Genomic DNA, 24135 nt, shown 5'->3' on the forward strand with positions numbered 1-24135 from the left:
ATGATTCTATGTTGTGAGCCCATCAGGGGCCCTTGTAGCACAGAATACCATCTTCCTGGCTCATCCGGCTCCTGAGACGCAGCCTCTCCTGGACAGAGGTCAGTCTAGCCAGTTCTCCATGCCCTAGCAACTTCCTGATTGGATTACTGTGGTGTGTTATATGTGAGGCTCTGTCTGAAGACAGTCCAAAAGCTTTAGTTGGTTAAGAATGCAGCTGCTAGCATTTTGACAGGTGTAGCAAAATCAGATCATATCTTGTTAGTGTCAAAAGAGCTCCAGGGGCTGGCTGCCTACTTCTGAATCTAATTCCAAATACTATTGACTTATTAAATCTCTCTAAACAACTTGGGACCCGGGTATATTCTACACATTAAAGTGCATACAGAAAAATCACATCTGAAGTGTTCATTTGCTATATAAGGTCACCATCTGGAAACATCCTTCCAGTGCAACCAATGTCTACTAAGAAATAGAGTCAATTGAGTTTAATAGAGCTTATAAAGTAAGTCTAGAGTTGCAGACATAAAAATGGAGAATGAAGCAGGCTTACTGCGAACAGAAATTCAAATTTATGCCACAATGAAAGCCAAATTCTGCAAACTTGTCAAGATAGCAAGTAATGCAAATTTTACTCATGCACACACTATTTTGTAATTGTGAGCATTTTTTTCTATCCAGAAACAATATTGTTAGGGGGGGGGGAATAAATGTTGTTGAGAGGGTAGAGTTCTACATTAAAAAAAGAAGCTGGAGAGCTACAGTTTTGACATTTAAAAATGATGAAGGTTAGCATAAATTCACTTATGTACTATTTTAACTGTTTTCTTACCAATGTAGATTTTTCATTTGGATTGGAAAAAAAGGGGGAAGAGAGGGAAGGACTGGATTTTCATAGCACTGGAGGATAAGAGGACCTGTCTGTTTTGGCTTTGCATGGCGAGGCCCCGGGACCACCCTGTTCCCTAAGGTGCAAGTAACTAGACAACACACAGCATATTTTAAAAACTTGATTATTTAGAAAACTGAAAACAATTATAGAATTGTGGAGTTGGAAGGGACCCTGAGGACCATCTAGTCCAACCCCCTCCAATGCAGGAATAGTCCACTGTCCCATGCAGGGATCAAACCTGCAACCTTGGCATTATCAGCCCCACACTCTAACCAACTGAGCTATCCAGGTTGACATGCTAGTGAGCTACAGATGTGAAGGTTTGGCCATAGGCACTGAGGTAAGCAACTGCGCATGTCACTCCCACCCGCCCGCTGGGAGTGTTTCTAAGGGTGAAGCCAGCAGGGGGGGCTGACCTATGACCTACATCAAATCGGGGCGTCCCCCAAGCGGTCCCCATTGGTGGAATGGCATAGCCCTAGCCCCCAGCTCCTCCAAGACCCTTTTAACATGATACCCTTACCCATGGAGTGGCAGGCAGAGGCTATCCACTTTACAAAGTTGTGACTATTGTCATGAGGGAGGCAAAAACCCCAATGGCTGGTGGCAATTTGCATGGCCCCTAAATCCAACATTGTCCATAACAAGGTCATAAAAGGTAAAGGTAAAGAGATCCTTGAAAATTAGGTCCAGTCGTGACCGACTCTGGGGTTGCGGCACTCATCTCACGTTATTGGCCGAGGGAGCTGGCGTACAGCTTCCGGGTCATGTGGCCAGCATGACTAAGCCGCTTCTGGCGAACCAGAGCAGCGCACGGCCTTCCTGCTGGAGCGGTACCTATTTATCTACTTGCAATTTGATGTGCTTTCGAACTGCTAGGTTGGCAGGAGCAGGGACTGAGCAATGGGAGCTCACCCCGTCACAGGGATTCGAACCGCCAGCCTTTTGATTGGCAAGCCCTAGGCTCTGTGGTTTAGACCACAGCGCCACCTGAGTCCCAAGGTCATACCATCCGCAAAAACCCTAATTTGTAGGAGGCTGGGTGGGAGAACTGGGGCGGCAAGTGAGAGGCCAAAAGGCTCTGCAGGCCAGGCATTTATCCTTGCCCTGGTCAGTTGGCACCATGCCCAGGGGAATGCCCCCTAAATTCCTGCCGCCATTAGCTAATTCGGCGGTAGGAGGATGATCTGGCCTGCAATAGGGGAGGCCCAGTAACCGCCCACCCGAGGAGGGCAAACGGACTATATACAGCAAGGGTCTAATTTGTATAGGCACATCATATATATTATTCAGCTTCCCGTCCTGACTGCTAGGGGTTTGATAGAGACAGAGGCTCAGTGACCATGAAGATGCACCAGTGGGAAATACTGACCTTCAGAATTTCTACCTGTCAGGCAGAAATCAAAGATTCCGAGACTGTCAGCAAAAAAGGGGGGGCAGCCTTGCTGCAATGCACAGATACAGCCTCATTACACTCTACCTTTATGTAATTAGTAATTGTCATGATCATTAGGAGGTTGCAGAACACCTAATCACAACTTTAGAAACCAGAAAATTGTGTACACAGTTAAAAACAATTTTTTGTGTGTAATTGCATTCACAACAATAAAAAGAAAATAACTTAAACAAACCCGAGGAAATTCAGCACTAATGCCGTGATGCTTTCAGAATATTAATACTAGAACACTAAGAGAGAGAAAGAGAAAGCTCAGATATGAGCATCACTGAAAATGGTTACAAGCTGGAGATGAAAAGCCTGAAATTGAGTTGCATACTGTCCAGGGGAGACATCGCAGGCTTACGACTTCCCAGATGACTCTCATTGGGCTGTGGACTGATCAGCTCCACCCAGTCATTTGTGTGGGGTACAAATAATAAAATTGCTATTATTATTATTATTATTATTATTATTATTATTATTATTATTATTTCTGCTACAGCATTTTCATACATCCCAACCATCCAGCATGAGCTGCAATTATTGTTTGAAAAATGAATTGTGGATAGGCTTTCCATTACTGATTCCCTTACTCTGAATGCAATGGCATTCTGAATACGCGCTCGAATACACAGCATTCAGGGAGAACGTGGAGAAGTCACATTCACAGAAAGAGAAAAGCAGATAGATAGATAGATAGATAGATAGATAGATAGATAGATAGATAGATAGATAGATAGATAGATATGGTAGGTAGGTAGGTAGGTAGGTAGGTAGGTAGGTAGGTAGGTAGGTAGATAGATGATAGATAGATAGATAGATAGATAGATAGATAGATAGATAGATAAATGATAGATAGATAGATAGATAGATAGATATAGATGATAAAGGTGAAGGTAAAGGGACCCCTGACCGTTAAGTCCAGTCGCGGACGACTCTGGGGTTGTGGCGCTCATCTTGCTTTACTGGCCAAGGAAGCCAGCGTACAGCTTCCGGGTCATGTGGCCAGCATGACTAAGTCGCTTCTGGCAAACCAGAGCAGCACACAGAAATGCCATTTACCTCCGCGCTGGAGCGGTCCCTATTTATCTACTTGTACTTTGATGTGCTTTCAAACTGCTAGGTTGGCAGGAGCTGGGACCGAACAAAGGGAGCTCACCCCATCGCGGGGATTCGAACCGCCGACCTTCTGATCGGCAAGCCCTAGGCTCTGTGGTTTAACCCACAGTGCCACCCGTGTCCCAGATAGATTTTGTTTGTTTGTTTGTTTGTTTGTTTGTTTGTTTGTAAAGGTAATTTCTCACTTTAGATGGGGAATATCTGGTGAACACTCAGAAACCATAAAAAACACCGGGCTGGACTACCAGTCAAGGTGGAGGAGGAATTTAAAGGTGCAGACAAACGCATTCTGATTTTGTTTTTACTGCCATTGCCCTGCCAGTGTGGCTTCCCCTACCTTTGCTCCTCAAATGAGACACATGTGCATCTCTGAATCCGACACTGATTTCCTCTACATGCCTTCCTTGTCAAACTTCATTTGAGATATCTGCCTGTTTTATTATCCTTTCCAAGCACTGGGCAAGTTATCTGCTTAAACATCTTCTTTGGCTACTTACTGTTGTCATTCTGTAATCAGGTTTTTTCAAAAAGCGCTCCAGAGGGGAGAACGTGGCTTCATGAGTGTCATAAGCGCCAGGGGTTCACCACTATGCACAGCTTCTTTAGCTGCAATAATGAAGAACAGGTTTTCCCTGAGCACTGCCACTAAGTGAAGGCTGCACTCCTGCCTGCAAAGGGGGCAATGCTGATCCACAGCGAGCCCACCACCTAAAATTAGGGGTGCCTGGAGCCACCCTAACATTCTGCTCAGCTTCCTGGTTACTTCACTCTAGAACGCTTCACACTGCTACACGCAAGCAGAGGAATTCAAACAGAGGCTCTGTACTATGGTGTTGCAATATCACTTGTTTGTCTGTTTAATTTGTATACCGCCCTTCATCTGGAGAGCCCAGGGCGGTTCACAACAGGAAAATACAAAATACACAATAAAACAAAAATTAAACCAAACCAATAACCCCCCCCCACACACACAAACACATTTAAAAGGGAAGCCATGGAATGTTAATCAGGTTAATCAGCCAGGTGCCTGGTTGAAGAGAAACATTTTTGCCTGTCACCTAAAGATATGCGATGAAGGTACCAGGGGAGCCTCTCTGAGGAGGGCATTCCACAAATGGGGAGCCACTGCAGGAAAGGCCCGTTCTCTAGACCTCCCCTGGAGATTATGCCATAACATTTTACTGGAAGTAAGTCTTGTTAATTAAAAGTCCTCTGCAACCTTAAAGCTGCAAAATACCACAAGTCCAAAAAGAGCAATTCAAATACACACACACACACACACACACACACATCATAGAATCATAGAATCATAGAGTTGGAAGAGACCACAAGGGCCATCCAGTCCAGCCCCCTGCCAAGCAGGAAACACCATCAAAGCATTCCTGACAGATGGCTGTCAAGCCTCTACTTAAAGACCTCCAAAGAAGGAGACTCCACCACACTCCTTGGTAGCAAATTCCACTGCCGAACAGCTCTTACTGTCAGGAAGTTCTTTCTAATGTTTAGGTGTCTAGCCAGACCATCTCTCCTGGACAATAAATATACAGGGAGAACAAGTCCTCTTCTCACTTCTCTCTCTTCTTCTCCCCTACCCATAGCTGCCAAGTTTTCCCTTTTCTCGCGAGGAAGCCTATTCAGCATAAGAGAAAATCCCTTAAAATAAGGGATAACTTGGCAGCTATGCCCCTACCTCCTCCTTACTCCTCAGAACGGGATTTAGCATCCAAGAAGCTTTTATTTGTCCTCAGAGGTATGAACACAGAAGAGATAACAAATGACAGCAAGTGAGAATAAACTCACAGAGACATAGTTACAGCTAGGCAGCTGTGTTGGTCTGACGTAGTCAAAACAAAATAAAAAATTAAAAAATTCCTTCCAGTAGCACCTTAGAGAAAGCTGAACGCTCTCACCAATGACAAACTTAGTTGGTCTCTAAGGTTCACAGAGACATAGAATCATAGAGTTGGAAGAGACCACAAGGGCCATCCAGTCCAACCCCCTGCCAAGCAGGAAACACCATCAAAGCATTCTTGACATATGGCTGTCAAGCCTCCGCTTAAAGACCTCCAAAGAAGGAGACTCCACCACACTTCTAATAGTCAACTCATATATATGTATATCTCACTTTCTTACCTTTTCTGGAAGACCAGAAGTGACCCGGGGTTGTGTCAGTGTTAGCCATACTCAAGAGTAAAACTGCTGAAGTTTATTTATTTCTTGTATTTATATCCCATCTTTCCTCCAAGGAGCTCAAGGTGGCGTACACGGGTCTCTTCCTCCCCATCACAACATCGCTATGAGCTAAGTTAGACTGGACCAAGAACATCCAGCAAGTTTCAGGGCTCCCTCCCAGATCCTAGTCCAATGCTCTAGCCACTACACCACAGTGGCTCGCTGGCTACCACCCATTAATTTGAATGCGTCTACTCTGAGTAGAACTTGGTTGGCTAAGTTCTACTCAGAACTCTCATCAACTCTCACTCTAAAGGACACCTTTTTGGATTCTATCACCTTTTACAGGTGAAACTCGGAAAATTAGAATATCGTCGAAAAGTGCATTTATTTCAGTAATGCAACTTAAAAGGTGAAACCAATATATGAGATAGATGCATGACATGCAAAGTGAGATATGTCAAGCCTTTATTCATTGTAATTGTAATTATTTGTCGTTAGGCGGGTCAATTATACATGGAATGTAATTAATGAAATGTAATAGTGATGTTTATTTTTGTTTATTTTTGTATTATTGTAACTATTTGTTTTATTACTGTGGAATTTCCAAAAGAAAGCATTTGTAAAAATTAAAAGAAAAATAAAAAATAAAAAGTTGCATTACTGAAATAAATGCACTTTTCGACAATGTTCTAATTTTCCGAGTTTCACCTGTAACTCCAATCCCTTGCAAGTCAAACAGCCTCATGGTGATTTCAATTACCAGCCATTCTAAACCTTCTCCAGGCTAAGCCATGGCTTATATTACCTTCCACCTCACTCTCTAGAGAAGGTCAGTCTTACCTTAGTTTCTCCAGCTTCCACTCCTCCACCTTGCCTTCTGCACCTGTTCTTGGACACCAATGTTGATTGACCTTTTAGCCACAAAAGCTGACTTTCCCAACAGACCAGTATGCTTGGAGGAAACGCCAGATCTCCCAGCAGGAGCGAGACTGACCACCATCAAACCCACTGGCCAAGTGCAAATATTCCAATGGCAACATCAATTCCAGCAGGCGCTCTAGTAAGACTGAAGTGCAAATGCTAAGGTGGAAGAGGCGACAGGGAAAATAGCAGAGAGAGATAATATACTGGTATTTCTTTTACTCACTTCCTGGGCTTCTCCTCTGTGGTTTCTGCCACGTGGTATCCAGGCTTACACTTGTAGCGGCAGACAGAGCCCACATCGTGATTTCCTTGCAAGCATCGGGGCACCAGCAGCTTAGCATTGGGAACCGGGCGTGGAGTGTCACATTCCAGTTTGCAGTAAGCTTCCGGGAGTGACCAGAGGCCATCGTCCAGGCAGGTCAGCCACTGACTCATTCCTGACTCCAAGTAAGAGAGAGAGGGAGAGGGGGGTGGAGAGAGAGAGAAGGAAAGGGGAAGGAGGGAGAAGAAGCACCCACTCAGAAAATTAGACAGAATTATTTGCAAAGACAAGAGCATTACTTTCTGAAGCTCCAATGCATCACCCAGAGCTGCCTAAGGGAGAATGGTCGTCAGCATACCTTGCAGCTTTGCTGGCTTGATGCAGGAGAAGAAGCATCGCTTCATGTAGGTGGTCCCTTTAGGGCAAGAGAACTCTGCATACAGGACATGTGATTGGTCTGGAAACTGGCAGTCGATGGGGTCGCAAGTCACAGACCTGTCCCAACGCCCATAGTTACAGGTCAAGAGAATTTCTTTCTGAGGGGGGAAAGAGGGGAAAGGTTGCTGCGAAGTTCTACTGATTGTTGCAAGATTGATACAGCAATCTAAGAGCTGTCCTTGGCTCAGGAATCAAGCCAGAGTCCAGATAGAAACCGCCAGGAGACTGCCCCGTGCCTCTGGGCTGGCAGGTGCCTAGTCTTGGTTTACTGACAATTGGCAGATTATGAGAATTGTTTCCCCAAACTGACTCACATCAGTCAAAACTCCAACGCAGTGCTGGTGGCAGGCGGAAGTGAGAATTATGCCCTGACCTCAGGCTTGCAAACTAAAATGATGGGAAGCGAAAAAGTGGTTGTCAGCTAATGATGTGGTTTAGTGTGTCTGTGTGTGTTTTACAAAATGAGTTAAACTAGGATAATTCCCTCATTTCATACAACTGCAATTTTGCTATTTTGCGTAATCCATGTCAATTTTGGTTGTGCCTCCCCTCTGACTCCCAAGACATCAGAAAGCATTGCCTGTACACTTTCAGCATATTATCACATTCAGGAGGTTCACATTGGAAACATTTTCTTGTTAAAATGAATCATAACTGAAAGCCAAATCTTCTCCCCACTTGCTGCAATTCTAGTAACGGTCAGGAGTCTCCCTGCACCAGGCATTTAATTGGAGGGGGGGAGTGAGACGTATGTCAAGAGTGCCAATCACATTGTGTACTTATGCCCTCCCTAACTTGCCTCACTTGTGATGCTAGCAGCTCCTCCTCCACAGCAAGGCCTAAGAGCAGGGCGACTCAGACAGTCTTTTCTGCCAATATGTTTCCTGCTTGAGTGCCAAACATGGAAATGTTAAACGAGGCAGGTTTATTTTGCTGGTCTGTGTGTGTGTAAAATTAAAGCAAAAGGGATACTTTGTTTCACTCGAGAACGCAGTGTGTGCAAGAGAGGACCCAGGGCCCAATCCAAACTGCATCTGCCCACATCTGGATTAACTGGATTAACACATCTATGATTAACCATTAGCGAGGATGGGAGAGAGACCAAGCCACCCAGTTAGAAGCACCCAACACATGCATCTATCTTTCCAAGCCACTGACAGGCCTTCATAAATTTTGATCAAGTATCCCTTTTAATTCTTTTCAGACTGGCTTCCTTTCCAAGTGATATCTGGACTGCCCTTTCAGTAGCAGGGACTAATTCAAAAGCCTTTTAACAGCCTGAATAGCAACTATTTTGGTCAAAAGGCTATGCTAAAAGATAGCATTCTGTCTTTTAGCATAGCCTTTTGACTGTGAACAGTCGTTGACAGTCATCAACGGGTTTTCACACCTATCAGTCAATCACCCATTCCCACCACCCTTCTGAGTAATACCCCTCCCCACCCTCTCACTATATATGAGGGTCTGGTGACTTCTGTTTCAGTGTATCTGAAGAAGTGTGCATGCACACGAAAGCTCACACCTATGACAAACTTAGTTGGTCTCTAAGGTGCTACTGGAAGGAATTATTTTGTTTCGACTACGCCAGACCAACACAGCTACCCACCTCCATCTGGCAAGTTCATGAGAGAAGCGAAATATAGACCAGACACTTCCTACCTAGCTCACAGCAAGGTTTCTTGGCTACTCTACTATAATGGGTCTATTAAACTCCTCAGAAAGCCCACTAGCTGACTCAGTGTTACATCAGAGATCAATTTGGCCTAAAACATGACTAGATTATGTGGCAAAGGAACCATAGTCTGGCACAAAGGAAACTGAAGTTTCTGCATTCAAAGTAAATTCTGCAAATAGTTATCATTTGCAGGAAGTTGTTTTCTTTCCACCCCAGTATTTCAGTCTCACTTTTTTTTTCTTTGCCAAACATTTAAATATTTTTGGCAGGGAGCAATGTGGTAACTGGAGAAAAAGAATGGGAAAGTGAGGGAGAACAGGGGTCACTCAAAGGCAGCTATCATAACTGGAGACCATTCGGAAAAGTACTGAAGCTATGATGATAAGCTTCATACAGGTCTTCAAGCCTACCTTTACAATCATAAAGTCCACACATTTTTGCTTCCTTCATCACAGCCACCACCTGTGAAACATTGCCACAAGACCCCTTAGTACTGTACAATGTATCTACTGCACTGGGGAAGATAAATAACTGGTGGGATTGCAGTGGCAAGGCCTGTCTGGAAGCCCCATCTCCCCTCTCGCTGAAGCATGCCTGCAATAAGATCACAACCCCATGTACTCACCTGTCCTGGGCGCAATAACTGCCCACGGCTGGCATGGAGGACAAAGCCCTTTTCACAGGTAACAGCACACTCCATGTGCCCCTGGCTGCTGGGACTGCAGTTGACAGCAGCAGCATGATGGATAAATGGTTGCACACAGCTGCCACCCTCTCCACAGGTGTGCTGGGTGCAGCTGTGGAGAGAAAGGGAGGAGAATCAAAATGCAGCTTCCTGCATTGCAAGGTGGGGGTGCATTCTTCTCTTAGCACTGTGAAAAAATGAGCTTGACACAAGGGAACGGAGAGTGTCACCCATACACCCTACTGTAAACTGTATTTCTAATCTGAATTTCCAGAACCCCCTCAGTGTGGCATCAAAGGAGGAGGAGAAGTGAGAACACGAGGCTTTTCTCCCCTTGGAGCAGCCTGAGTGGCAGAATGAATAGACCTGGGATCCTTAACTACCTATATTGTTCAGTCTTTTGGTGAGAAACAGCAGAAGATTCTGTAACACACAGGGAGGGGTTACTTGAGACAAAAGGTGATCTAGGCTCTGCCTGCCACTGGTAGGAAGTGATAATGGGATAAGGCTGATTCCACAGGACTGAAGCAGATGTCCAGGATGCTCACAGAAGTTTCTTACCACAAGTTAGAGAGGGACATCTTAGGAAACGTAGGTGAATATGCCACAGAACCATCACCACAGAGTATTTTTTAAATATATAAATCATTTTTATTAAATTTTCCACTTTAACAATCCAATCCAATCACATAAAGTATTCCAGATTATACATATCAAATAATCCAAATATTCTGCCAAATTATAATTTTTTGGGACTTCCCATGCTTCAAGTTCGGAGGGCTCTGATCATCATCATAGTTCTGCTGCATTTCATAATCACACCACAGAGTATTTTAAGTCCATACCATATTTGCATAATAGATGAGAGGTGCCCCAGGTGGAGAGCAGGACATTATCCTGATGGAATGCAAAAGGCTATTGATTAAGTTACTGGCAGATGTGTAGGTTTGCCCAGCCAAGCAGAAGGAAGTTCCACATCATCAAGTCTAATTAATGACAAGATAGAGTTGTGTACTTGTGTCAGCACTTGGCAAATGCCTTAGGTCCCAGATTAGGCAGCAGTATACAACTAAATTTATGGCCTCCCCTTTCACTGACAGCAGTCAGCCTGCACCAAAATACATTTTTTCTTTCTGCTTGCAAAGAGCCCACACTCATTGCACAGCCACCTGTAGAGCAGAGCTAAGAGTCAATGAGAAGAAGAGGAGGAGTTTGGATTTGATACCCCGCTTTATCACTACCCGAAGGAGTCTCAAAGCGGCTAACATTCTCCTTTCCCTTCCTCCCCCACAACAAACACTCTGTGAGGTGAGTGAGGCTGAGAGACTTCAAAGAAGTGTGACTAGCCCAAGGTCACCCAGCAGCTGCATGTGGAGGAGCGGAGACGCGAACCCGGTTCCCCAGATTACGAGTCTACCGCTCTTAACCACTACACCACGCTGAGTTCTGGAGCATGTGCTAAGTGCCAGCTGAACTGAGCACCTCAGAAAACACTAACTTTATTTCAGAATTTAATGAACTGCTGCTCAAGTGCCAATAATGTATGTCTCTCCCAACTCCCTCAAACTCCACATCTCTTCCTAATGTTTAGTACAAGTTGTATACAAATTATATGCGACACAGGACATTACAATATATATAATATCCACAGTAGCTAAAACAAACACTACAAGCTTGATATTAAAAACCAGCAATATGTTTTAATGTGCACTTAGAACCAGTCAAGGTTGGTGAGGGACTGCCTTATGTCAAGGGGCATTTCATTCCATACGCTGGGCTCACGCTGCACAACTAAGAGGGCCTGATCTCAATGAGCGAGCAAGTCTATACAGGTAACCTGGTCCCAAGTTGTTATAGGAAAGGGCTTAAATTTTGATGAATCAAGCCTGTATTACTTTACGTTAAACCACTTACTGATTTAAGCCAGAGATGCCAGCTTCTAAATACCAGGAGGTCAGGTGGAAGGATGATTCTGTTCTTTCAAATCATGAAATTGTATTTTGCTACATAAATTTACAAGCTGGTGGTGTGAAGCCCTTTCTCTAAATCAGGGGTAGTCAACCTTTTTATACCTACCACCCACTAATGCATCTTTCTTAATGGTAAAATTTCCTTACCGCCCACCAGCGCTCGATGGAAGGAGGAGTCAGCTTGTGCCATAGAACCCGCTACCGCCCACCTAGAATCCTGAAACGCCCACTAGTGGGCAGTAATGACCAGGTTGGCAACCCCTGCTCTAAGTGATATTGAACACATACAATATATTCTATACCACTCACAGTCAGTGTTCAGTCAGTATTCCCTGCAGAAAGGGCTATACGAGAGGAACATGATCATGCTGGGGACAAAACACATAATGAAATGTAAAAGTATGGATTATGTCACGGCTCAATTGAATTGTTATTTTGGAAGCTTAACTACAGTTTGGAGACAAACCATGGTTTGCAACTGGCCAGAATTGTAACTGCGGTTTGATGTACATTTGCAAACAGTTGATTGTGCAGACTAATTTTGACTGATGACTCAATTAACAATCATAGCTGCCAAGTCTCCCGTTTTCCCCAGGAAATCCCTGTTTTCCAGCTGTTCCTAGCTGAAAAAATTGATTTTTTTGTTTTTTCCCGGTTTATTCTGGCGCGACGGCCATTTTGGAACTGGGCGGAGCATGCTCAGAAGCGACTTTTGATGCTGCTCTGCCCAGTTCCAAAATGGCTACAGTGTGACTTCTGGCACGGTGGCCATTTTGGAACTGGGCAAAGCAGCATCAAAAGTCACTTCTGAGCATGCTCTGCCCAGTTCCAAAATGGCAGCAGCGCTACTTCCGGTCTGCTATTTCCGGCCCGGTCCCTAATTTCTCTGACAGCAACTTGGCAGGTATGTTAACAATTACCAAAATGGCCACCACAAAGATGAGAGGAAGTAGTTCTAAACTGTGGTGTGCCTGCTGTAAATCTGATAACTGAAAGAACAGGTGTTGTTTTTTTTAAAAAAAGTTATTTTAATACAAATTATAATAAAAGTAAAGAACACTATCTTAGAAGCAATATTCTTTCTTCTCTGTCACACAGGAAGGAATACAGCTTCTAATATACTAGTTATGATGGTTGCATAATCTAAAAAATAATTGATCTTGGCTTGCTGTCATGAGGGATAATGGAGAGCACCCCTACCCCCACCCGGAAAACAGAAAAAGATGAGGTTCTGAAGGGGGGAAGCAGCCAGAGGACCTGCCCACCATCAGCTTAGCAATGGACAGCCACGATGGAGCCCCCCCCCCTGGATCCAAACCATATGTGTAGAAAGAGCATTGCCAAGACTAGTAGTCCAACACTGAAAAGGAACAGACTGTTTTGAAAGGGTTTCCTTTTGGGGGCAGGGGGAGAGGCAAGGACAAGTGAAAATGGCAAGAAAAGGGACCGCAAGACAAAATATTTCTTTTCTCCCTACACGCAGACATGTTTATGAAGTGAGAAATGGTTTTAGGGCAGCTGCTAAAAATTCTTTCACTAGCTTAGATTTCCATTTGCTTCTTTTTAATATATATTTTACAAGCACATGTGTTTGTCAAATCGTTGAGCTTCTGGGGACTTCAACAAGGATCAAATGCAATGCAGATCTCCCCCTCCCACCCACACTTCTTCAAGACTCTCGTTACTGCAATGTGCTCTTCGTGAGGCTACGCTTGGGCCTAGTCTGGAGGCTGCAGCTGGTGCAAAAGGCTGCAGCTGGACAGTGGGTGGGGAACAGACCAGCACAGAACTCCAGTGCTCAAAGTCAGGGTTGTTGTGACTACTCTTGAGTAACGACCTTCCACATGCTTGTCTTTCAGAAGCTTTTATTAGTGCACATTATTTACAGTGTAACGAACTGCTGGTTTCATGTCTACTCGCTCGAGTCAGATTCCTGCACTGCCCCCCTCCGTGTTCTGGACCAACATAAAAGCCTCGAAAATGATAAGCGCCTCCCTTTCCTCCTCCTCCTCAATTCCAGCGTGGGGGGGGGGAGGTCTCTGGTCTGACTGATTCCTGTCGTCCTCTCTTTCCCCCTCCCTCTCTCCCTGTCGATGGAGCGGGGGCTCTTGGATGTTGCCAGAGCCCTGGCACTCTCTTGCCGTTTCCTGACTCACTCCCTCAGACCCTTCGCTCTCATGACTGCTGGGAGACGGGCTGCTTCGGATGAGGGGGGGCTGTTCTCAGTAAGCCCTCCCCGTTATACATGCACTGGCTGCTCATATGCTACTGGGCCAGGTTCAAGGTCTTGTATTAATTTACAAGGCTTTTAACGAATCCCTTCTCTCACTGACCAATCCCTGATGTATTCATGGGAGTCCCTGTTGGCTCCATGGCTTGGATGCCCAGCTTGTATCCACCAGCAGGAGAGGGAAGAATTGCATCTGGCAACCTGAAAAGCTTGCGCTGACAGACCAACGGCCATATCACTACACTACACTGACATCTACTGCAGGTGTGGGGCAGGAGAAAGATGTGGCTCCCTGCCAAAAGCAGGGCTTGAGGGCACTGCTAATCGGCTGAGCCTGCAAAGTCCTGTGCCTTTGCCTACTTGGTTTAATTTCAAGTCCAAGGAAGTGGGGTTTGAAGGTGTGCCAGTAAGTCATAGCTGTAGAAATTGGAGTTCTTGGTGAAGCCCAGAAATAAACAGTAACAGTACCTTTATCTACTGTAGATCTCACAACATAAAATCACAATATAAAAAACAGAAAATACAGAATATAAACAAAAACAAAGACAACCCAATAATCCCCTCTTCCACAATACATTTTTAAAAGGATGTCAATCAGTCAAAGGCCTGGTTAAAGAGGAACGTTTTTGCCTAAAGGTGTATCATGAGGGTGCCAGCCAAACCTCCTTGAGGAGAGCTTTCCACACATGCACTACACACTCTCTTTTACCATACCTGTGTCATCATATGTGTCTAGAATTTTGAATACCCATAAACACTGGGGTTCTTTTATATGGGACATATACATGTTGTGGCAGTGATAAAGAGGTTTTCTTTCAAGTAAGTGCTGGTCTCCACAGCTCCACCTTTTAAACTCCCACTGGACACTCCCAAAGTGGCTCTGTAGATCCTGTTGTTAACATTTTTGGTTTGCTTACAGTATCTTAGGCACCTGAAATGCATAATGACCAAAGAGTCTCCAAATTCTGTTTTGCAAGTTAAGTGAATTCTATTATACAATTTTTAAAGTGTAAGCTCCAGCCCTCCATGAGCGCCCGTTGTTCTCCGAGTGAAACTGCACCTAGTTGGACTTCATGGAATTTTCCATGTATCGGGGAAGGGGAGACACAAAGGCTATTTATTTTTTATTCCAAGCATCTGTTCCCACTTCTGCTTGGGGAGCATGGGCTTCTAATCCCCTGTTCCAGAGTGACTTCCTCTGCAACAAGCTTTACGCAAAGGGTTGTGTGGTACGAAGAAGCCATGAATGGGTAAAGGGGAGTAAGCACTGACCAAGACAGCATGCAGTGAAAAGAAATTCCCTTTGCCCCAGTTGCAGAGGAGCCTGCAACTGAACCACAATCCATGTGACCTTGCCCCAATGACCACTCCCCACATTAAACGGGGGGCAATTTTTGCGTGGTCGCGCGCAACCCCCTGGACCACAGATGCGTGGGCGCTGCTACGTCAGGGCCACTGTTGAAGGGCCGGAAAGGAATTTTCCTGCATTGGCAGGTTTTGGCTATCTTCCTAAAGGGTTGTGTGAGAGAGGTGGTGACCCTTTGCGGCGTCAAGATCAGGGTTCCCCCCGTTAAAGGGGTCTTGGGGGGAGGCATTGGCCATACACTGAGAGGTTGTCATTGCTCTCCCACCTCCAGCAGCGGCGAATGGGGGCGGGCTCTCTCTGCTTGAACGTCTGTTCGCCAGAGCCAGCCCAACCCCCCATCATAGCTGCCAAGTTTTCCCTTTTCTCGCGAGGAAGCCTATTCAGCATAATAGAAAATCCCTTAAAATAAGGGATAACTTGGCAGCTATGCCCCCCATACATTGTGGATAACCCTGAAGTCCCCCAGATCCATAGCTGGAGACTGGGGAAGGAAAATGGCCAATGCCTGAGCCAAGGTCTTCCTACATCTGAATCTTAATAAAGTTGTGGCCAATTTTAACCCCATAACACATTGTCTTGAGTCATTAGTCCGCTCAGGGGTCGCCTGGGGTTCAGGGGGACTCCGCCTGCCCACGCAAATGGATGCAATCTTTGCCCAAAAATAGCACCGACAGCAGAGCAGCTTCTCTGCCGTTGGCAGAGGGGGTAGGGCAGGTGGGGCACCTGTGGAAGTGCCACCCGAGCCCTTCCCTCCCTCATCATTTACATGGTGCAGTTCTCCTGTTGTCTTCTGTATCCAGCACAAACTCTAAAGCTCTCGATGGCCTGATTGCACCATGCTTTTCTGCTATTGTATTCTAATATGCTCCTGGTGGTTCCCCTCACACCTTTATCAACTCAAGTTGCCCCAAAGTTTCCTGCTCTCTTAAAAAACACTCTGCTGTTGTCTCTTATGCCTTCTGGAACATGAAGCTAGTACTTCTCCCTCACCTCTTCTGTCAAACCTCTGACTTAATCCCTCAGCCCCCTCTTACACACTTACCCTGGATTCGCCCACAGGACAGAGCAGCTTCTGACAGTTACTCTCCACTTTCTCAGTAAGGGAAGAAAATAGCAGACTTAACAGTGCAATCCCAACCATGTCTACTTGGAAGAAAGTCTTATTTGAATTAAGAGGGGCTTGCTTCTTGCCAATCCAAGGGCAAGGAGCGTCAGGATTACAGCCTTAAGCAACTGTCTCTTCACAGGGGTTTGAAGTGACAATACCAAATCCTGAGGAGTTACCTGAGTCTCTGGCGGCCATGCCCCTCGTGCTCTGGGAGGCAGTTGCTCGGGTTGGGAGGGTCTGGTGGCGAATGTGTCCGCAGCGCCACCGCAGAGATGCCCACAGAGAGGGAGGAGAAGTTGAGCAGGGCGGATGTGATTTGGCGGAAGGGAACGTTGTCACTTAAGTTGATGACCAGTGGATTCTGCTGGCACGACAGCTCGTACGTTGCTAAAAGGTGATTAAGGAACAAAGTAACTTTGGGTCCCTGTGAAGTCCCTCTAAATTAGAGAAGATAAGCCCTCTCGAGTCTCTCCTCCGACTGGATTGAGATTTGTCCGTATTTCCCAGGGGAAAAAAGGTGAAACCTGGAAACACCTCTCAAAGCCAAGCCAAGGGCTCAGAGTGATGCCACACACACCCTGCCGTTCTCCTTGGCCAACTTCCACTGCCTCACAGTGGCCAAACACTTACCCCTTCCCCTTCCCTTCATTCAATGGTGAAGGGAACAGTGATAAAAGCACACGAGGAGGGAAGTGAGGGAAGCAGCATGCAGAGAGGTCCCTAAAGAAATCCAGCACACCCGCAACAGTGCCTATCTTTCTCCACAACATATAGCTGCATGGGCGTATCCAGCATGGGGCGGGGGGCAGCTGCCCCCCCCAGAAGCAAAAAAAATTTGTGGTATTAGGAAGTCAATACAGAAAGCTCTTGCCATTTTCCAGTGTCTGTGAGCACAAATGCTGTTACCGTAGTTCCTTAGATGCCGCTTTGATGAGGCTGATTGGTTTTATTATCCCGCTAATGCATATGGAGAACGGAAGCTGAGAGCTCAGAGTTTACCTAGGGCTATTAAAGCGTTAATGGCTAAACTGCCCCTTGCCTTGCCTCAGCTTGCCTTGCCTTTGCCCCAGGCTCGTTCTTGCCGCGGTGACAAGGCGTGCCCCCGCGTTTGCCACCGCTTGCCCCCCCCCCCAGTTTTCATCCTGGGTACACCCCTGTATAGCTGCAAGGGAGTTCAGTATGTTTTGTGTCACACATGGGCAACAGTAAGGCCCAAAGGCCACACCAGCGCCCCACAAGAAACTAGTGTGTGTGTTTTTAGAAAGCACACCAGGATCTTCTGCAGTGAAACAGGGCTTGGGCAGCAGAGCTTCACAGCTTCCTCAGCCGACACGCAACTGTGGAACGAGTTCCATGCAAGTAGGACGTCTAAAAAACACTGTTCCGAAGGAATGCACTGCCCTGTCAACAGAGTAGCAAGTAACATAGCGCATTTGTGAAAACCCTTCTGCTCTAGAAAGCAATTTAGACAGGCAGGGGCACAGTGCAGGGCTAAGCTGTTTCAGACTACAGGTAGGGCTCCAATGTTTCAATGCTCCCCTTCCTAAACACATTTTTTAAAAACTCCGTAACTCTACAAAGCTATCAAGAAAAAAGTTCTAGGCAAGACTCTTCCCAGGCAAGCTAGTTGTTTATGTGCAAGGGGTCTCGGTGGGAAGCAGCCAGACATTCAAGCCACCACAGGTGGTCTGAAAGGAGCCAGCACAGCAACAGACACATCTGACTCGTGGTTTTTGCTTTCCACTGAATTGTACACACATATTTCTTTCTTCCCAGCTCCATTGTGGTCTCTGGTCAAACAGGTTTTGCAGGTCTTATTAAAAAAACTTTAAAAACTATTTAACAGAGGCAAAAACAGAATTAACGTATACATCATAAGCAATGATTCTGCTGCCAAACCACCTACAGCTCCTAGAGGGGGGGGGAGGGGGGAGAGGAACAACACTCCTGTCTGTCTGAAGTCCACTAAAGTAACCTTGCTCTTTACAAGAAGCAAATGGTAAAAAAAGGCAAATAAATGTTATAACCTAATGACACACAAGAACCTGGATGAAAACGAAACTCACTGATTGCACACTCACCAAGGAAGTGGCTGTGCCCACTGATGTCACCCAGCTGGACTGTCACAGTAGACTTAGGCTGGTCATCCATGGAAGTGCCATCGGACACCAGGAAAACAAAGAGTGAGGTAGCTATGCTGGGTCTGTTGAAACACACCTGGGCTCCAGGATATGGCAAAGGAGGAGTGCATTATGGAGTGTGAAAAAGAAACAGGCACATTACATAGATAGGTAGACAAGCAGAAACCCTCCCCCTACTGTATTCCTCACCCCAGTTGACACTGGCCCGCAACCCTGAAGTTCTTCTTCATTCCACTTGGCTCATTTGCTCTCTGGATTGTCTTCCGAAAGATCCCTTACAGGGCTGGAACTCTTCTATGGAGAACTTTGCACATACTCTGCTACTACATGGCAACCCCCTCTCTTCCTCAAGAAAGTCCAATTGGATTTTAAGGTAAGTGATATATATCGTTTCAGGCAACTAAAACTTATTACAGGGCAACACTTCCTGTATTGGTAAATGGATAAACCCAGCTGGTCACAGATCATTCTAAGAATCCCCTAAAACATCAACAAACTGTAGTGCCTTTTTCTGATGCTCACAAAGCTCTTTGCCAAAATCTATCTTTCCCATTTCAACTCTGCAGTAGTATCAGTGAACCCTTCAAGGTTATCAAGACCCTCATCTCTGAACAAAAGAGGTAAAGGAAATGGGCCTAGTGTCCAAAGTATCACCTTCACCTTTGGGGGGGGAGGGGGGAGTAACTGAATCCCTATTTTATCTCATGCAGGTAGTCGAGCACCTGTGCTCTTCTTGCCATCTCTTGGTCATTTGTTAAAAGAAATGCACCTACGTTGTTGTTGCTGCTGCTGTTGTTGTTATTCCACAATCCAGAAATTCTGCCAGTTCTCAGTAAACAAGGTAACTAGGGCATTCACACCAGTTAGTGTAACTTAGCTATTCTCTTAAAAAATTTATCCGAGTGCTTTATTAGATTGTAAGCATAAACATCATCAACAGAACTGGTAACAGTTACTTGATACTTCGCTACACAATGGTAACGATTCTGTCTTCACTGCAGAATAGTCCAGTGGTAGAACAAGAAATGATCTATTGACTTATTGCAAGACAGAGGGCAGAAGAAGAGACACAGAAACTTTGAGAAGTTCAGTTCCATGAGCCTTGATAAGTCCTGCCTGATTCACCCCTTCCATCCTCAGGGCACTTACTGCCTCCACTTGTTTCAGCTTACTGTCCCAACAGTGAAAAATGGTACAAATCTACAAAACACTTCCTCCCTACGAGGCCACAATGACTATCCATTCTGAATAATTTAGGGGGCTCTGTGTTGTGACGTGGGGTTTGTGATTTCAGCTCTCTTGACAAAACATGCTGGAGACAGTTCTCTAGTAACAGCTCTTTATTAAAGTGAACAAGACTGAAGACTGAGGAGAGGAAAGCTACATTTATAGGGACAGGGGACTAGCTAGGAAGGGATACATTTTGGAGGGAACAATATCAAGCAATCACAGTGCTGCCTTTTGGAGGAAACCAATAAGACAGAGGATCCAAATACAGCAGCTTAAATGAACCAATAGTAGCTGTACCCTCTGGAACCAAAAGGCAGTTACTTTATCCTAATGCAAATACAGACAATAATAATACAGATATAAAATCCTTTGACTCAATACACAACACCCCTCCCCCCCTAGTGAGCACAGCAGACGTAATCCCTCAGGTACTGTGGGGTCCTACAACTTCTACCTGATCTCCTGACAACAGGTGTTGCAGGTTCTGGATTGGGTGTTACCTGTGGTGGAGGGGCTGCTATAGGGGTTTCATCAGGAACAGATGGAGTCCCAGACATCTCAGGGTCCCCGTCCTGTACCTCGTCATCCTGAGGACTAGCAGACCCTGGTTCATTTGCTGAAGCCCCTGGTGACTGTACCTCTGGACCATTTTCACTCTGGTCTTGCAGCTGTGCGTCATTAGCCAGGGATGAATTATCTGACTCCTCCCTGCTGAGCGCCCGGCGCCTCAGCTGATCTATATGTCTCTTCCAAACTTGCCCATTTTCCAAGGTCACATAATAGGACACAGGTCCACTAGCCCGGGTGATCACACCGGCCACCCACCGCGGACCTCGTGAATAGTTCCTCACCCAGACCAGATCTTCAGGGGCGAGATACCTTGTTGTGTCAGTCTCAGCCTGGGGGGTTGCTCTTGAATTACGGTTTGGCATTTTATCTGGGTGGACATAATCCAGCACAGTTACCAGTCTTCTACCTAAGAGCAGCTCGGCTGGCGACTTGCCCGTCGCAGTACACGGCGTCGCATGCTGCAAAAATAACATTCGCGCAATGCGAGCCGACCAGTTACCCTCCATTAAGCGCGCAATGGATTCTTTGGCTGTTCTTACCATGCGCTCAGCCTGCCCATTGGAGGATGGGTGAAAGGGCGCGGATGTGACCCCTCTTATAAAGTTATCAGCCAAGAATGCCCTGAATTCTTGGGATACAAAAGCTGCCCCATTATCTGATACAATGGTCTCAGGTAACCCGTGGGTAGCAAACAGCTGCCTCAACACCTTGATTACGGCAGCTGATGCCATGCTAGGGACCATCGCCACTTCTAACCATTTGGAATATGCATCAACGATAACCAAAAAGACCTTCCCTTGGAATGGCCCAGCAAAATCTATGTGCAGCCGGCTCCAGGGAGTCCTGGACTGCTCCCACCAGTGGACTGGTGCTCTGGCCACTTCTGGCCGCACCTCTTGGCATGCCTTGCATGTTCGTACCCATTGTTCTATGTTCTGGTCCATTCCAGGCCACCACACATAACATCGGGCTAGCGACTTCATCCTGACCATTCCCGGGTGTCCCATGTGAAGCGTCTCAAGAACCCTGTTTCTCAGTGGTGCTGGGATGATCACCCTATCTCCCCATAGGAGACAACCCTTATGCATGGACAATTCGTGCTGCCTTGTCGCATAAGGCCTGAATTTTTCTTCATGCGGACCACCTGGCCACCCCCTCCCCACCCAAGTGAGCACACGGGAGAGAACAGCATCTTTCCTAGTTTTCTCAGCTATATCCGTAGCTGTTACAGGAGCCCCCGGAAGTGTTTCTAGCATCATAATGTGCTCCGCCGGAGCAGGATCCTCATTGCTCCCGCCAGGAAGGGGCAATCGACTCAGCGCATCAGCATGGCACAACTGTTTCCCCGGCACATGGGTCAAGGTGTACTGGAACCCATTCAGGAATATTGACCAACGCAACATTCTGGGGGAGAGAATTTGTGGCGTTTGTTTGTTTGGGTTGAACAACCCTAACAGTGGTTTGTGGTCCGTTTCAATGGAGAAATGGCGACCGTACAAATAATCATAGAACCTTTTGATTCCGGACACAATAGCCAGTGCCTCTTTATCAATTTGAGCATAGTTGCGCTCTGTGGGCGACAACGTACGGGAATAGAAAGAGATGGGCTTTTCCGACCCATCCGGTTCCCTATGACTCAGCACAGCCCCCAGACCGTATTGAGAGGCATCACATGCCAGGACCAGCGGCTTTGACTCATCATAATGAGCAAGGACGCTCCTGCTACTCAGCATTCCTCGCAAGGAGTCAAAAGCCTTCTGCTGCTCCCGCCCCCATCGCCACACATTCTTTTTCTGCAATAGTCTATGTAATGGTTCAGCTACCGAAGCTTTCTGGGGTAAGAACGAATGATAAAAGTTAATAAGTCCCAGGAATGACTGCAACTCCGTCTTGTTCTGTGGTCGTGGTGCCTCGATGATGGCCTTAATCTTAGCATCTGTGGGGTGGATGCCTGATGCATCAATTTTAAACCCCAAGAAATCCACAGTTGGCACCCCAAAACTGCATTTTTCTTTTTTCAGTTGCAACCCCACCTCCTTGAACTTGAGCAACACTGCACGGACACGCGCAACCAGTTCCTGTGGGTCTTTTCCAGCAATCAAAACATCATCAAAAAATGGCAAGACCCCCGGCAGACCTCTTAACAGGCGTTCCATGAGCCCTTGAAAAATCCCTGGGGCCACACAAACTCCGAACTGTAATCTGTTAACTCTGAACGCCCCTTTATGTGTGACAATAGTCTGTGCTTCCGCTGATTGTGGGGTTACTGGCAGCTGTTGGTAAGCTTGTGCCAGGTCAATTTTGGCGAACACCTTGCCCCCAGCCAGTTTAGCCAACAGATGTGATACGACTGGAATGGGGTATGAGTTTCCCCTGAGTGCCTTATTGATAGTACATTTGTAATCTGCACATATCCTGACTTCCCCATTTGCTTTAAGGGGTGTGACGATTGGAGTCTCCCACTTAGCAGAGTCCACGGGTGAGAGAACTCCCTGCTTGACCAATTTATCCAGCTCTGCCTCGATCTTGGGTTGCAGTGCAAATGGCACTCGCCTTGGTTTGAGTCGGATTGGAGCCACCCCGGGGTCCAACTCGAAGTCAACTGGGGGCCCTTTATAACAACCCAGTTTTCCATTAAAGAGACCAGCAAATTCCTTGCATAATACCTCACTCATCTCAGGGCAGGTTTGGATTGAATTAAGCCCTGAGATACTCAGTCCCAGGGCAGGGAACCAGTCAGTGCCCAGGAGACTGGGGCGACTGCCCTTCGCAATCACCAGTCTGAGTACAGCCTGTTTGTCCCGGAACTGTACTCTCACGGCACACATTCCCATAACATGGATGCGGCCTGCTGAGTACGACTGCAAGGTTGCCGGAAAGGGCTCCAGAGGGGGCAACTTACCCCTGGGGAAGAATGTCTTCGCGGTCTGGTCCGACACGATGGTGAATGCGGATCCGGAGTCCACCTCCATGTCGCACTGCTGACCCTCAATCTTCACCTTGACGTGTGCCTTGCCTTGCGCTGGAAACTGCACGGCCCTCCCGTTGATCTCCGTTACGTAGTGGCAGTCCTTTAGAAAACGAGTTGCTGTGGGCGGTCTGCGATGCTCCAGTCTAGGTGCTCCTGTCGCTCCCGACGCCGCCGATCTACAGACCCTGGCGATGTGACCCGTCTTTCCGCACGTCCGGCAGATAGCATCCCTGAAACGACAACTCTTCCTTTCATGGTTTCCGCCACAACCTGGGCAACTGCCTCGGCGATCTCTGTGCACTGTGCAGGCCTGACGCACCGACTCGACCCCACGGACTGGGCTCTGGCTCGGAGTAGCCTCTAGCTCGTCCATGGCATGCGCAACTTCTATCTGTGGCTTAGTGGCCTTGCGACTGGCATCAAGCTCCTCTCTTTCATAATTCTCCGTGGCGGTGGCCTCTTTCAAGGCTGAAGCAAGGGTAACCTCTTCTTTAGCCACGATGCGTCTTCTGGCTTTCTTGCTGCTCAGACCACCAATAAACCGATCCAGGAGAGTCTCTTCCAGATTTTGGAAGCCGCAGTGCTGAGCGAGCTTCCGGAGTTCAGCCAGAAATGTGGATACAGACTCCCCAGCATGCTGCTGCCTCTTATGGAACTCCATCCGCCGGGCCATCTTGGTCTCAGTAGGCGCCAAGTGGCTTGTTAGGCAGGCAAGAATATCTTTGAGAGATGTCTCACTCAGCTTCGCTGGAGCAAGTAATGCCTTGGCCAGCTTGAAGGTCTCGGGCCCACAGTAGCTCAGGAATGTGGCCCTTCTTTTGCTGGCATCGGTGATCCCTTGAGCCACTGCAAAGAACTCGAAGCGTTCGACGTAGTCTTCCCAGGTGTGGGGCTCTGATGGCTGGAAGGGCTCCAATACCCTTGGACTCTCCATTGTCCTAGCG

General features: G+C 46.7%; 1 protein-coding gene across 1 annotated transcript in view; it reads right to left on the reverse strand.

Annotated features, from left to right (window-relative positions):
- PAPPA2 (pappalysin 2) overlaps positions 1-24135 on the reverse strand; it is a 133999-nt gene that overhangs the window by 36880 nt on the left and 72984 nt on the right. The window contains exons 12-16 of the mRNA XM_035123579.3: positions 18361-18496; positions 16456-16666; positions 9546-9717; positions 7166-7343; positions 6769-6982 (exon numbers count right to left, since the gene is read on the reverse strand). Of these exons, the coding sequence (XP_034979470.3) occupies positions 6769-6982; positions 7166-7343; positions 9546-9717; positions 16456-16666; positions 18361-18496 (911 nt within the window). The remainder of the gene's footprint in view (positions 1-6768; positions 6983-7165; positions 7344-9545; positions 9718-16455; positions 16667-18360; positions 18497-24135) is intronic.

The sequence above is a fragment of the Zootoca vivipara genome, chromosome 7 (assembly GCF_965207765.1).
Source record: "Zootoca vivipara chromosome 7, rZooViv2.hap1.1, whole genome shotgun sequence".
NCBI classification, from domain to species: domain Eukaryota; kingdom Metazoa; phylum Chordata; class Lepidosauria; order Squamata; family Lacertidae; genus Zootoca; species Zootoca vivipara.